Here is a 14,399-nt window from a genome sequence, read left to right as displayed (position 1 = left end):
ACGTACGTACGTACGTACGTACGACGTACGACGACGACACTACGACAACACACACACACACACACACACACACACACACACACACACACACACACACACACACACACACACACACACACACACACACACACACACACACACACACAAACATTTAGAAAAAGAGAGGAGGAAACTAAACACAATAGATGCTGGCGCATGGGAGCCTGGATTTCCTGGGTTTCCCACACACAAGTGTACAATCACAAGCGCACAAACATATACTCTTATTCGAAAAACATACAGACACACACATGTGAAGCATCATTCAGCATGCTGGTGGCATCATGCAGACGCTGGTGTCACAATTCCAAAGACTGTTTTGAGACTCTTCCACCTTCATTGACCCATATGTTTCAGTGTTTTTCTCCCAGACCTCAATCTATGTTCTATGTTCTGCGTTGCCTGTTCAATAAGACATGGATTATCCAATTAAGGAAATCTTGTGAGAAGGAGAGGAGAAGAAAAATAACAACTTTGCTGGGGATTAACGTCATTGTGCCCACTCACATCACATTCCTGGCCGCTGATTCTAGACCCTGGGAGAGTCCCGGGACCGGAGACGACACTGCTTGACTCAGAGCTCCCAGCTTCACATGTACATCAATCTCACTCTACGTGATGTTTTTCAATGTTTATTAAGTCCTTCAACGTTAAGATGTTCAAACTATGCTTGGTTTCCTTTCCTCAGCTTTAAACCCATACCCTTTGAGAAGATTTTATTCACTAACAAACCTTGTGATGTCATCCTTGGTACTACTGTCTAATAATTAAGACCTTTAGTAAAAAAATTATAAAATGTTGTAGATCATCAACAAGTTATAATACAGTTGCCTTTTGGGTTGCTCATCCACCAGTGGCAGAGGAATCTTTATTTGTGACATTCGAACATTTATAAATGACTATGGTAGGTAGAATCCAAGTCAGAAGTCTATAGTCTCTCTGAACAAGCTTAGTGAGGTCTTGAATGCCGACCATTAAAAATGCGCTGTAGAGTCTTCCTGTAAACACACAAAGCTATGTTTCAGTTCAGTGTTCCTTAAGGCAAAACAAACATGTCGAATGCATTTCCTTCCTCACTAAACATTGTAAATCCCATAATGGGTGCAGTTGTGGATAACCATTTGGATTAACGCCATCTTGGTGTATCGTAACCAGAAGTGTCAAGACGGGGCGAAGCCATTTTTAGATGTGCAAAATGTTTCAATAAACCCTACCAAGAGAACTGAAATCACGTCTCGACTCGAAATTAATAAGTTAACCCCGCCTAAAATCATTTTCTTCTTTATTCTCTATTTTCTTCTAAATGGGACCATCATTTAGAAAAATGAACACACTAATGTACTGAAGAAAACTTAAACCAATTCGGTTTTGTTTTTTTACTGAGGTAGTAAATCAAGTAAGAAGAAGGGTCATCTCTTCATCAACTTCTATCAAATCTGACTTCAACTTGTAACCAGAGAAGTCTCCCCCTAGTGGATATTAGAGATAATGCAGTTTTTTTTAGGCTTGGACGTTGCCCTGTCAAGCAGTGTTCTTCTTCACTGTTTTTTTGCTATTCTGAATTAGCTCCCACCAGCTGTCTCGTGTGTCCTGAAGCATGAGAATTATTTGTGAATGTTTTCCTTCAAAGTGTCTGGTGAAAGTTTATTTAGTTTAGTTTTTTCGTTTAGGTGAGATGATGTCCATAAAATATAATGGTTTAACTCCAACCTCTCAGGTAAAATCAAGTCTTTAGCGATCCTCTTCCACTTCTCCCTTTATTCCTATTATCTACCTGTCCACCTGATGCCCTCCAACTTTTCCACCTGTCCCAGTCACATGACTCCTTTATCCAGCCACTCCCTCCTGTCCTTCAGTAACCCTCTTCCCTGCCATAGGCCTTTTTTCTAAATACCTTTGACTTGTCATGGTACAGATAGTACAATTTAAATGAATGAGGCTCAATTCCATTTAGCTGACTAATAGCATATGTATCACCTGACTCACCTCGGTCTAGTGTAACGCTAGAAGTTAAACCTCCCCTTACGACATACGTTCATCCGTTAACCTCAGAGAAACTCTGGGCCTGTGTAGTATTAACGCAGGTGTGCATTCTTTAGGTGGGTGTGATTTCCAACAACCCTGTTTTTCTGAGCTCGTCTGTCCTAGATGCCTCCCCTTTTGACGCCCTCCAAAAGGCAAGGTTTAAATCCCCATAGATGGAACATCGAGGGTGGGATTTTGAGTGTGTGTGTGCGTGGGTGTGAGCCGCTCCTGAGACAACAAGACTGTTTTTCCCGGTGCTCTTGTCAAAGGTAAACATTCCAGCGTTGGGACGTTCAATGCCAAGCACTGTTTGATCTCCATCATGTGACATCTGAAAGGGATGGAAACGACCCCAACCCCCCTCCCTTATCATCACTCTCCCAAACACAAACCCTTCAGCAGCCATCCAAGAGCTCTGTGGATCTCCTGTTTGGGTCTCAGTGTTCTGATTGATCCCGCTGTGTACATGTTTTTAGATAAAAGTAGGTCTGTCCCTGACCTCAGATAACTCTGCCTCTGATCTGACTGCAGCTCCCACATGTGGCTCCTCGATTGACACCTCATGCCCCCCCGTCTTTGCGTAGACCTGCTTTTTACAAAGATGATACATCAGCAGTCAGTCACCGGCTATGTAAGGTCATATCATGATATACTTTACACAGTAAGGGAGTAATGTCTATAAAAGTGGAGCTGAACATTGGGTGCAATGAAAATAATTGTTTAGCTCCCAGCAGCGCTGGAGCCAACATTACCCTCACAAGGACGCAGAGTAGGTCCTATAAAAACAGTTAATCTCAGGACAGATTAAGACAAACAGACTGCGTCAGGAAAACACATCAATGTAGATAAACAATTTTAACTTTCAACTTCAAAGTATTTCAAAATTACTATCAGAATCGTTTTAAATTGTTTAATATTTAGAGATTGCTTTGGCGCAACATGAAAAAGCAGGTACACAAATCAAACATTACAAAAATGCAATACAGATATGAGAAGGTACATTCAAAATATGAACTATATGTCTTTACTGGTAGAAGTATTTCAATGTTTACTGTGTTATATCACACCAAAATGAATTTCACACTCCTTAAAAGTATGCAGTTTGCAGTACAAAGTGGTTCAAAGTAACTTATCACATTTACTAAAGTATTGTTCTTAAGTATGACTTAAAAGTAGTCTTTTTCACTTTACATTTGTTCAATTCTGAAATATGTATTTAAATCTTGCAGTCTCTTTAACATTGTACGTTAAGACAAATATTTTGAGTACAGCCTTGTACTCTGAATTTTAAATAAAATAATAGAATTATTCAAATGTTACCCAAGTTTAGGGATCCAAATACTTCCTTCACCATTGTCATATTAACGTTTTATACTACGGTACAAAAAACAATTAAAAAAAGGCGGCAAAATGTACAATAACATTGATTTCTGAAATGTAATGGAGTATTTACATGAAGTACCTCTTCCTTTCTCTGTCAAGTAGTTTTTTTTTTACGATGAGAATGAGGCCATTGTGGACTTCCTGTTCAGTGAGAGTGAGAAAAAACAAACATGGGGACATCCTGTTGGACATGCTGTATTGCCTGCACATGTGCATTCATCACAAGTATTATAAATAGATGGGATTAATAAAAAAATCTTCGACCTAAGATGTTTCGCTGATTGGCTATGTACATGTTGCACAGACAGACAATTTTGAGGACAACGTGTATAAAATATTCCCCTTTGATGGAATGGTAAAGCCATAAAGTCACACCTGTGATGGAATGTCAGGTATTTCAGAACACGTGCTAACGCTAGGCAACAACCTCATCTTCCACATTATTTCCACAGACTTTTTTCTTTTACAACAGACAGGTTTGCTATTGATCTTTAGCCCTTTTAACCAGTAGTAGAAGAAGTCAACATGTTTTTTAGTTAAGTATTAAAAAAGCAGGTATACATACTATCACAATCCTACCTAACTGAAAGTCTACAAGTATCATCAAAAGTATGTATGTAGTAATTAGCACCCAATGTGCATATGCCATAATGTAACAGTACATTAATTAGTTTAAGTACTAAAGGGCATTTTTATTTCATGCATCTATACTTCTACTGTACACTACATTTCACTTTCTAGTATATGTGGTGGAAATTATAGTTCCCTTAAGAGAAACTGATAAATGATTAATGGACAAAGTTTGTCTTTTGTTATATTAAATACGGTGGCCCTGAAGTGCAAGTCAAAACAGAATTTCAGAAAACACCAAAGCATTTCAGAAAACACCACAGCATTTCAGAAAACACCACAGCATTTCAGAAAATGCTACAGCATTTCAGGAAACATCACAGCATTTCAGAAAACACCAGGAAACACCACTGTTAAAATGTCTTCCATATGAAATATTATTTTACATATACTGTGTTTTGATGTTGAACTTTGTATGAGGTCATACAATCACTAGATTGTGTTCCTTGTGGTGTCTGACACTTACTTATCATACTTGATTTAGTCTGTTGTTCCCAAGGTATAATGAAATGTTTAAAAAACAAAACAGATATCATGTGTTGAAAGACTAAATAAAGTATAGGGGAAGCACATCTTAGGCTTGATTTATTTTTGAACATTTAAAGCACTATCCACGCTAAATAATACAATGTTTTCCTATGATTCATGGTGAAATAAAAAAACACAGTTGCAGAACGTGTGCCTACTCTAGCCAAATGTACTTGAGTATGAGGTCTAATAATTGATACTGTGTTATTGAATTAACCCTAACAGACGGATGCAAATGTGTTATGGGTGGGCAGCGGGACTGAAAATGCTCTCACGCCACATTAGATTACACTATAGGCTTTATTTAGCCCGGGCTTTGAAGAATACAAATCTGAGCATCACGTGAGAGTGACTGTTAACACCAGTTGACAGATGATGCAATACTATAAAGCAATTGCATGGAGCCGATCGCACTAGTATCTTTAAAAAAAAGGCTCTATTTAACGAAAAAGTGAAAATAGAATATGGAGTTTGCTTTCATAATAGAGTTTCTTTCTGTTTTGCGTCATTGTGTGAACGAAAGGATAGGGTCAGGAGTATCAGGACACCAAATGCTTTGCAGCAGGCCGTAACAACGTGCAAGTTGTCCCTCGCGGGGGCACCATTAAAGCCCCCAGAGAGTGGCCAGGCATAGGGACGTGTCTGTGGTCATGTCAGCGCAGCCCCCATTCATAGCTCTGGTCTATTATTATCCCAGGAAACGGGTAATTACAACGGGACATCTCCTGGACTGAGTCCAAAGCCGGCTTCTGACCAAGCGCGCACGCGTGGGACAGAGAGGGGTCACATAGGCCTACCACAGAGTCCCTAGTGAGTCGCGACCCTCATTTATGCAGTTTCTCTAAGAAAGTTGGTTTAATAATTCCCTCTAAATGCACGAATGCATTTAGAGGGCGCTCTCAACGGGCTCTCAGCGTGGGCGTGCGTAATTTACGCTCATAACTAGTTTCCCCCAAAGTTGTGTTCCCCAAAGTTCGGGCAGAACAAACCCGCCATGAATGGATAACGTTGTTCCCAAAGAGAGGAGCTCGTTTGTGTCCGCAGGGAAAACAAGGACCTGCTTCACCTCTGTTATCGATTAAACCCCCCAAGTGACGCTGTGTGCACGTATTCCCGTTGCCACTGCTGAAAACAAACAGAAAGAAAGTGCCTGCTGAGTTGTTACTGTAAACTGGCAGAGAGGGGTAAAGTAGTTTGGGGTATCACCCGGGTGAGAAAAGGGGGTCCTTGACTGCAACATCAAACAGTGGTGTCGTCACTCGCCTGCGATACGTGCAAGCACTGCCTATTCCAAAATAAATATTGACGTGAGTGTTGTATTCAAATGAGCTGCCCGACCGGACATAGGCGGGCCAATCACAGCCCATCGTATCATCACACCTTCTTTTCAGAAATCATTCATAACGCGGATGCGTCAAACACTCACCCGGCTATAAATACGGCTGCGCGCAACGCACAGTTAGACATTTTCCCAAAATCAAACGCAAGACGCAACTGAGCAAGAACCGTGGGAATCCGACTTCTTTACCTTTGATTCAACCTCTCTACCTTGCTCTACATTTTTATATTCTATATTTAATATCCAGCTCACTGTGTTGACCATGGGTGGATTATATTTGAAGCACGTCGTGGTGGCAGCGCTGTGCTCCGTGCTGGCCACAGGGACGCTGGGGTTCCCGGTGGTGGGGCCAGAGCCGATCCGATGCGCCCCGTGTTCTCCGGAGAAGCTGAGCCAGTGTCCAGCGGTGGCGCCCGGATGCGCCGAGGTGTTGCGGGAACCCGGCTGTGGATGCTGCCTCGCCTGCGCCCTGAAGGCTGAGGAGCTGTGCGGGATCTACACGGCGCCGTGCGGCTCCGGACTGAGGTGCACCCCGAGACCCGGCGACCCCCGGCCGCTGCACTCCCTCACCCGGGGACAAGCCGTGTGCACGGAGAGCACTGAGCAGGAGCCGATCCCCGAGCCCCAGACACAAGGTAGGCCTATATGATCCAGCACCACAACAAAATCCTCATTCTCACAATCCCCAAAGTCTGATAACAGTTACATCCAGTCAGTGCCGTTTGATTTATTCTATTTTCTTCCTCAGATCAGGGAGAGCCAGAGGCAGAGATGGACAACGCAGCCATCGTCTCGGACCCCGGCTCCAGCCACCACCTCCCCGGCCACAGTAAGCCCTTCGACCCGAGGGTTGCTGCCGATGCTCAGGAGAGCATGAAAGCCAAACTCGTAGCCATCCGCAAGAAACTGGTGGAACAGGTGAGAGCCAGAACCCTGCACCAGTTCCATTGTGTGAATTCTGTGAGATTCCCCTGAGTACAAAATGTTGCTAAAAGTTTTTGGGGAGGTTTAAAGGGGGGAAATGACTCGTGCGCCACAAGGGGGAGCTCGTGTGCTATTTGAGGAGATGGTGTAGAGAGAGAGGGGGAGGGTGCATGGTATTACAAGTTTTATATTGATGTCGGCCCACGTGCTTGCTGATAATAAAGCGGTATTATTTCTGTGTTGGCACTCAGTTAACCCTTCACTTGTCTGTTTCATCTCCACAGGGGCCCTGTCATGTTGAGCTGCAGAGAGCCTTGGATAAAATTGCCAAATCCCAGCAGAAGTTAGGAGACAAATTAACCAGATTCTACCTCCCCAACTGTGACAAACACGGGCTCTACAAACCCAAACAGGTTGGTACATTCAGCAAAATGTGCTCTGAGTGTGTGTATGACTCCATGACAGCACTAAGTTGCATGTGAGCCAATATTATGTCAACCACAGTTTAGCAAACGAGTGTGTGATGCAGGTAGGGATTTGTTTGGCACCTCCACAATGTGTGTTTTGTTGGAGTGTGATGCCACCCAGTTGCATGACTGTACATGTGTGTGATACATGGGCAGTTGAATTAAAAAATGATTTTGTGTTTCTCCTGCAGTGTGAATCCTCTCTTGACGGACAGAGGGGTCGATGCTGGTGTGTGAGCTCCTGGAACGGAAAGAAGATTTTAGGTTCCACCGACCTGTCTGCAGAAGCCGAGTGCCCTTAAAGAGATCACCCTCTGATGAAGATCTCACAAACAAAAAAGAAGAAGCAAGCCACTGATTTTCTTTCTATTTTTTTGATAGCTGTTTATTTATTGATCCTGTCCATGGTGGTGTTTAATTCAGGTACACTGTCATTGTGGGGTTTCTGGGTCCAAGCCACCCAAAAACCCCTCCCTCCTCTTCAAACACCCGTCCAAAAGAGAAAAAGAAAATCTATTTTTGTTTTCTGAAAGATTTTAATATTGTTGCTTTTACTTCTACTCTTTAGCCTTATTTATTTCAACATTATTTCATTTGTTATTTGTAATTATTTTATGAGTATTTATATCATATTTTTTGCCTTATTGTTATTATTATATTATTATTTTTATGGGTGTATAAAGTGTATATATGTATCTTGTCCCTGAGGAACTCCACTGCTGAGTTGAGCTCGCTCTACCCTTAAAGGAGTTGTCTGGAGGTTTGGTTTGTGACAAACCAAGCAAGAACAAAAGCACTGAGTGACCAAAAGTCATTTAGAAGTATTTCTAAATGTTGTTTTTATGATTCATTTTCACATTGTTGCCATTGTTATGGACTTTTTTGTTGTTATTATTGTGTTTTTTATTTTCTTATGTGGAACACGATCAACTCTTGTAAGTGAATGCAAAACTCTCAGTCCTTAAACAGTACTCAGAAAACATTTCCCATGGTTCCATGGGGTTACAGTTAGCACGACAGGCGGTGCCACCCATGCGCTGCCTCTCACACGGGTATTTCTACATTAACCTACCTCCGATATTTATTTGTCTGCTGTCAGTTGTGTTGATGTATATGTAAAAAAAAACTTGCTATTTTACTTTTCATGTCGCTGTTCTCTCTGACCAAGAACACATGACCACAAAGAGCGCGTCCGCTCGACCTACATGCTGCTGTTGGAGAGATAATTATTGTTTATGTGAGTCTATTCCAAAGTGACTAACTGCTCACACAGGTGTATGTACACTTTTGTAATTGAGATGTAATGTAAGAAGAAAAAAAGGTGATATATTTAATAAAAACATTAACCTCAGCTATGTGCTCTCTGGCCTCTCTTTCACCTCAGGCAGGTTGCACAAACATCCATAGGTGTCAAAAATATAAACATCACAATAGTTCCATCAGGACATGATTATGAAAGTCTGCGTTCAGATGCACCCATATTTCTATATTGGGTGTGTTTTTGCGCAGTGTTATCACGGGGATCTAAAGTGGAGGTCTTTGTCTAACTTTAGGCAGTTCGCGGGGACGTGCAGCACCGCGCTGCCTTTTGACCCGCTCTCTGTTTGCCTTGGTCGGGCACAGGAATTCGTCTCAACCTCTCGTGCCCACTGCCAGCCTGCATGGCACCACCAGATTTATTTTTATTTTTTTACAAATTGAATCTCTGCTTTATCCTTATTGACACATTCCAAGACTGATTGCATTCAAGGACTTCAACAGGAGCACATTTGAGTTCTGATGTCATACAAGGACAAAAACAAACATCTGAGACGGCATCTTAAAATGTGTTCACTTTTTATTTAAAAAAAGACATTAAATACAAATTATATCTTGAATAAAAATAATTTTCTTTCTCAGAAAACAATAGCTGTGTGATTTCTAGTTTAGTATCATGAAAAGCTTGAATCAAAAAAACTCTTTGAAGGATAAACTTGAAATGAAAAACAAAAAAATTACATTTACCCGTGAACAGAGAGATTCTTAACGTGACCAGCAGGGAGAAAATAAATGATGATAAAGAAAGTGACGTTACAGAAGTGTGAGCCTGGCTCTGCACTGACAGACTGAGGCGGGATGGCTGGGTGTGCATGGAGAGAAGTGACTGACGGAGAGGTGAGAGGTTCACTGGCCTAAAGAAGCCGTGAACTAAGATGACCAGAGACCTGAGTGCCTGAACAGATTCTACCTGTGGCTGAAACTCGCCTGCTGGGCACAAAGCTTACAAATGACCCTGCAGAGCAACAGAAGGAAAAAAGGTTCATTACAAAATAAAACATTCATTAGTGATTATATTCCCCAAAATACACTGAATCAAATAGACTTTGCTGTGCAATCGGCGAGTCACTGAATTGTTCATAAGAAAAACTAGTTTGGATCAGCTTATAATTCTTTCTTAGATAAATAATTTGTATTTTTAAGTACTGTACATGATGTCTAGTCCGACACATTAGCTGGCCAAGAAATAATAATAATAATAATAATATATAAAAAGACACACTTACAAATATTAGGGAGGGAATAGCTTAATCATATTTGTATGTATGTTCCTCCCCTACATCAAGTCTTTGAATAGGTGGGATATAGCACCAACAGTTGGTTGTTAAGTTGCTGCGCTCTATCAAAGGAGGTGTACGGCCGATGTAATGCTACCAAGCTACTGGGCGAGCATTCTTTGTCGGCACTCTCTCCACTTTTCAAGTCTTTACACAGGATGTGGGAGAGCATCATGCAGGAAGCTCCTCTGGGAGGACCCTGCCTCCTCCCTCAGACCCCCTACCACTTGTGTGAATGCATATTTGGTGCTGTGTCCACCTTGTGGAGATTTGTTGGCATACGATCATACAAGCATGTTTTGTTTTCTCCAAAGAAACAAAAACAACAACAAAAAAATAGTTGCATTGAATGGAAAAAACTCTGAGGGCGTGTTTGCAAAGTTTGCTGTAGGAAGTCCTGGTGTAGCTTTTTTTTTTCTTATTCCCCCCCTTCCTCCCTGGGTTATTATTGTTTTCTTACAGTATCACACTGATTCATCTGACATTACCTCGAAGGAAAGGTATGCAGATGCAGATAGGTCCAATTGTCTTTAACGGCATGCATTGACGAGTAGCGGCACAGCTAAAGTGCTTTAAGTGCTTGTGCTTGAAGCATAGGGGCAGCTGGCACCTGCGGGGGGGCGGGCCGGTCACACCGGGCTCGCCCCGTTTAAAGAAGACTACACCAGGATGCACCACTGACAGGAAGAGGTGGGGCAGGGGCTGGAGTGGGGACTAACAGTTCGGGATAGTGGGGTTGGAGAAGGGATCAGGCACACAGAAAAGGACAACGTTTTACATGGGGGTAAAGACATCTATGATGGGAGGAACTCAGCACCGTAGCTGAATGATGGACACGGGACAAGGGCGAGGAAGAACACGGGACACCAGGTTAGAGGAACAATGGGACAGGGACTGGACAGTGGGTGGTGGGAAAGAGACATGAGAATGATCCCTGCAGGGCGGCATGTGAACACTTCACCAACAATCTATCCTTTTAGTTTTAAATACTCGAGTTATCTCGTATATATGTAGGCCAGAGACCTTATTTGGGAATCTAACCAAAAGAATATCAGAGATGTCTGTAACCGGGCTTATATTTTGGCACATTTTGCATCTTAATCCACTTGTTGATGGGATCCCTCAGTATGTTCCAGGTTCTTTCTACTGATTACTTCATATAGGATCATACATCAAATCTGCTGTTATCCTGTGGTGAAGGAGTATTTGATACTCAAAAGGTAGATGTTCAGTGAAGTGTTCTTTTATTGGAGGACTACAGGGTGAAGGGGAGGGGAGGCATGGGAAGGTCAGTTTGCAAGGCACTGTAACTGCATGGTTTGCCTGTATTCTCTTCCCAATAGCAGGGCATGTCAAAGGCAATAAGAAGGGCCCTCGCTGCTAGATAAGAAGCCAAAGCTCTCCCATCCCATAATCCTTCACTTCAAAATGGACCCTGAGCCAGAGTGAGTTTTTTTTCCTTCTGCAGTGTATAATGGAGCATTGGGGGCTAGGATCTCGAGACGGATCGTAGTGACATACGGTTTTTACAGAAATAAAACACTTTTGGGAACGAGCATACTCACACGCCACAGACATGCAGCTGTGCACACGTATGTTATGCGGGTACTCACACATTAAGACACACACTGACTCACGCTCACAGACACACAATAGTTTGTCAAAACATTTTTTTCGGGTCACAGTCACAAACAAGTCCTCTTTAAAGTGAGTGGAAAAGTCCCTCTTTCCTCTCTCTCTAAAATAATAGTGCAGATGGAAGGATTCTCTCTTCCTCCCCCTACTCTCTCAGCTTTTTTGCTTTAAAGAAAACAATTAAGGTTCCTTACAAAGCACAGGACAGATAGCTGTGATTGACAGAAGCCTTTCCCCCTCCCCCGAACTCTCTGACAGAAATGGGACCTAAAATCAAAAAAAGGTCCAGAGCCCCCCCTTCCTATTTTTTACATAAAACTACATGCACGAGCAAACTAGGCTCTTTCTCTCCCCCCTGCTTGTTCTCTGTCTTTCTCCCTCCGTTCACTCGTCGTCCCTCCGTCCTCTCACTTGCTCTCCAGGTTGTAGCACTGCGTCTCGCCCCGCTCCCTGCCATCATAGCCGGGAAGAGGCTGCCCGTATTTGTCCACGCACCAGCAGTAGCCCCGCCTCCTGCCTTTGGATGGACGGCACTGCAAAATAAAGAGGAGGGAGAAGAGTTAGCGCTTCTTGAACAAGAAGGTTTGCACACACAGCTGGCACCGGCATGGAAAAACATTACTTTTATCTTTAGTTTTGAGAGTGCAGGGAGAGAAATAACTGGCAAGAAGCAGAGGACTTATCACTTTGAGACACATTGTGAAAACAGATAAGTGTTTCCAAGATGAGGAATTACGCTGACACAGCTTTATCAACGCAGGCTTCAACGTGGCTACTATAATAAGATTCTATCTCTCTCCGTGTTGGCTTTTAAGGTTTTGGATGCTTGTCAAGGGGCCAAGTCGTGCCTCAGAAGAACTTTAATAAGTAGAGATCTCATTGATCATGGTGAGGAATGCCCTGCTGTCTGGAGCTGCCTCCCAGCTTTTATGTGCAGGAACTATAAAGTCCAGGTGATGCAGCTGCTCATAATGTAGAATATGAGAATACATATATCAAGATATGAAGTGATAGAGCCTCAACTAGGCGTCCACGTGGGGCAACTTTGTCCCCTCTGTGAGTTGTTTATTTATCAGGCCCATGTGCTTCTGACTAGTGGGGGTAAACTATGAAAAAGCAGATTATTTTCGATAGAGCGGCGCGGGGCAATGAGGAACGCACTCACTGACTGAGAGTGAAAGAGTGTGAAGGTAAACAAGCAGTTGCTAAAATATTTGTCAAGGCCAGTCGGACGGCTGCAAGGAAACCATCGCTGCTATTCTGGGAAACTGGCACACACTCAACATCATCTGGTGCTGATTATTGGCTGCACGTGCACGAGCGCGGGTGCATGTGCACGAATAAACACACATCAGCAAACATGTCGACGCACACAAACAACAGTTGTATCTACTGTATGTATACCCCCAGGAGCACATACAAGTGTGCAGTAATATCACATGTCCCACAGGGGGCAGTCCAAGTGTTTATACAGTATATACTGTTTGTTTGGCTCTGTAAACAACAACACTGCATTTCAATCGCAACAATGGCTATGGGGTTTAAGTGCTTACTTTGGAGGTATAAAGGACCCATTCAAGCCAATGTACTAAAAACCACTTGCCCTAACAAGCAGCCATTCATTTCTGTTTGACAATCAATTAGCAAACTCTTGAAACTGGCTTGAGTTGTTCTGAATGCTCACACTACTCTGCTCTTTGTCCACGTTACATAATTGCTGTGAGGTAAAGCAGTGGAGGGATCTTAACATAATATGCATTACCATGCAATAACTTTCTAACACTGACCAGAACTAATGCAGACTTATTGGTCAATGCGATGCATCAGTTCAAGCTAGTTGATTGGGTGCCTTTCATTTTCATAACGTACAGAAATGAAGACAAATCAGTATCTAGACTGGTCATCGTTACAACATGTTTTCTCAAATACCCCTTGCGGTTGTGTGAATAATGTCTGATCCTTGCGTTACATTGATTTGGAAGATGCTTTGGCTATAGTGCTTCCTTTACATTTTGTTGTTTACATTCATTGGGAGCAATGTGGTTCAGTGTCTTGCTTAAGGAAACTTCCTGTGGGCAGAAGGATTCAGGAATCAGACCACAAACCAGCTCGAAAATAGCACAACAATGTTTGCATAAGTACAAAACAAACGGCTGCGTTTCCTCATTTAACACCTGTAGCATGAACTGCACAGTCAATCTATGATGAGTTGAGTTGCAAAGGTCTTAAAAGCTTTTTTGTTGTTTATACCAACGACTCGCAATTTGCGATGATGTGCCAATACGCCACTGGTGATGTGGTTTAATCTATAGGCAAGGCAAGGCAAGGCAAGGCAAAGCATAAAACAATTTGAGGTTCCACGCGGAGTAAATCAAATAACAGAGCGATTAACCTGTTAACCCCCAAGCCTGTTTTTCAGGTCTCAGGCTAGATAATTACATTTCCAGAACAAATTACTATAACTTCACTTCTAAAAGGGGAAAATTAATAATCTTTTTTCTCAAAGCAATGATAAACCTGTGAGTTGGATGTAGAAAAGTCAGAATCAATATAGATTTTTTTTATTTTAAAGAAAATTCCGATTGAACATAGTAAAAAACTGTACATTTTAGTGTACGTCCAAAAATTATTTTTTACTTATTGTATAGTGAAAGCCACCCTTGAATGATGGGATGGTAGACTAAAAGCTTTAGGAATCCAAAGTGCAACATATAATAAGTACACTATATCAAGATTGATGCAAAACAAGTGACATTTAACCTTTTTAGAGAGGTTTAGCAAACCTCTCTTAAAAAATATTTTTAACCGGTAGAGCGAATAGAATCGAAGGGGCAT

The 14,399-nt window shown here is 42.2% G+C and overlaps 1 protein-coding gene across 1 annotated transcript; it reads left to right on the top strand.

The window, feature by feature from the left end:
- The first annotated feature begins 5,950 nt into the window (after nucleotides 1-5,950).
- Nucleotides 5,951-8,686, top strand: igfbp1a (insulin-like growth factor binding protein 1a). The gene is made up of 4 exons (XM_010781997.1): nucleotides 5,951-6,579; nucleotides 6,693-6,862; nucleotides 7,153-7,281; nucleotides 7,527-8,686. Exons 1-4 carry the CDS (start codon nucleotides 6,207-6,209, stop codon nucleotides 7,635-7,637), a joined length of 783 nt encoding a protein of 260 aa, XP_010780299.1. The 5' UTR covers nucleotides 5,951-6,206; the 3' UTR covers nucleotides 7,638-8,686.
- Nucleotides 8,687-14,399: the final 5,713 nt, after the last annotated feature.

This window comes from Notothenia coriiceps, unplaced genomic scaffold, assembly GCF_000735185.1.
Source record: "Notothenia coriiceps isolate Sejong01 unplaced genomic scaffold, NC01 NC01_scaffold00023979, whole genome shotgun sequence".
Classification (NCBI taxonomy): Eukaryota; Metazoa; Chordata; class Actinopteri; order Perciformes; family Nototheniidae; genus Notothenia; species Notothenia coriiceps.
Note: the sequence above shows the minus strand (reverse complement) of the source record. Positions and strands in the feature narration are given on the sequence as shown.